This window comes from Sphaeroforma arctica (assembly GCF_001186125.1).
Source record: "Sphaeroforma arctica JP610 unplaced genomic scaffold supercont1.553, whole genome shotgun sequence".
Lineage (NCBI taxonomy): Eukaryota > Ichthyosporea > Ichthyophonida > Sphaeroforma > Sphaeroforma arctica.
In genome coordinates this window covers 8,651-9,673 of record NW_014040005.1, presented here as the reverse complement: position 1 = coordinate 9,673, position 1,023 = coordinate 8,651, and the positions used below count along the sequence as shown (strand labels likewise).

The following is a 1,023-nucleotide window of genomic DNA, read 5'->3' as shown; positions in this document are numbered from 1 at the left end:
GGAGACCCACTGACCACGAGCAGCCACTACTATATATATATATATATATAAATTTATCTCTGTCTTTATCTTATTTATACCTATATCTATGTCTATAACCTATATCTATGTCTATATATATATATATATATATTACATATCGATGTTTATATGTACCTATTTCTATGTCTATATATATATATATATATCCACCTAAGTGTACACACAAACATCTTGAATCCTCCGTTTGATATGTATTCAATGCTACAGCTCGTTTCCGACACTCCCCACGAGTATGCGGGTGAATGATCCGCTGTTGGGGGCACTTGTCAATGGGCTTTCTGTTGAAGATTTGCCCACTGTTATACTGGCAACGTCGTCGCGGAGACCAAATAAACACACTACACACAGTGACGAATGCGTTGCTATCCGTAAACTGCAACAAGGTGAGTATTACTCAACTAGGTGCAATTTGTGTGTGACTGCGATAATGACACCGAAGCCCCAAAAGTTCGCCATACTCGACGTACAGAGTGTCAACTAATCTGTAAGCGATTATCGGGTCGGTACATATTGATATCTCTACACGGTTCTCCGCTGTACTTGGGTACTTATAACCGTATGGGCAAATGCGGAAAGCTTATTCGATGAGTCAACACCGACATACTTACTGAAACAGCTGGCAACCCCGTAGAACTAACCTTTATTGTATAGTTACATACGTACATGCATTGCACACAGACATTCCACTAATACACACTAGCATATAACCGTACTTAGTATTCCATTCATTCATACTTACCCACGCACAAGCACGGAGCATGTATATTCTACTACACTACAATACTACACTGCAGCTGAACGCTCCTCTTGTCACCATATCTTTCGCAGCGGTGTCGAGCCTGGTGAGCGAGGTGACGTTCAACACACCGGACAGAGACAGCGAAATCCCCACTATAGAACTGACCGCCGCGTACAAACTAGAGCAAGAGGCCCGTACTCAGATGTATCAATAAAATCAAATAAAATCTATGGCGATTTGGA

At 41.3% G+C, this 1,023-nt stretch overlaps 1 protein-coding gene across 1 annotated transcript in view; it reads left to right on the top strand.

The window, feature by feature from the left end:
* Window positions 1–1,023, top strand: part of SARC_07185 (hypothetical protein) — a 3,984-nt gene extending 2,961 nt beyond the window's left edge. The window contains exons 4-5 of the mRNA XM_014298875.1: window positions 250–425; window positions 871–1,023. Of these exons, the coding sequence (XP_014154350.1) occupies window positions 250–425; window positions 871–995 (301 nt within the window). The 3' untranslated portion in view covers window positions 996–1,023. The remainder of the gene's footprint in view (window positions 1–249; window positions 426–870) is intronic.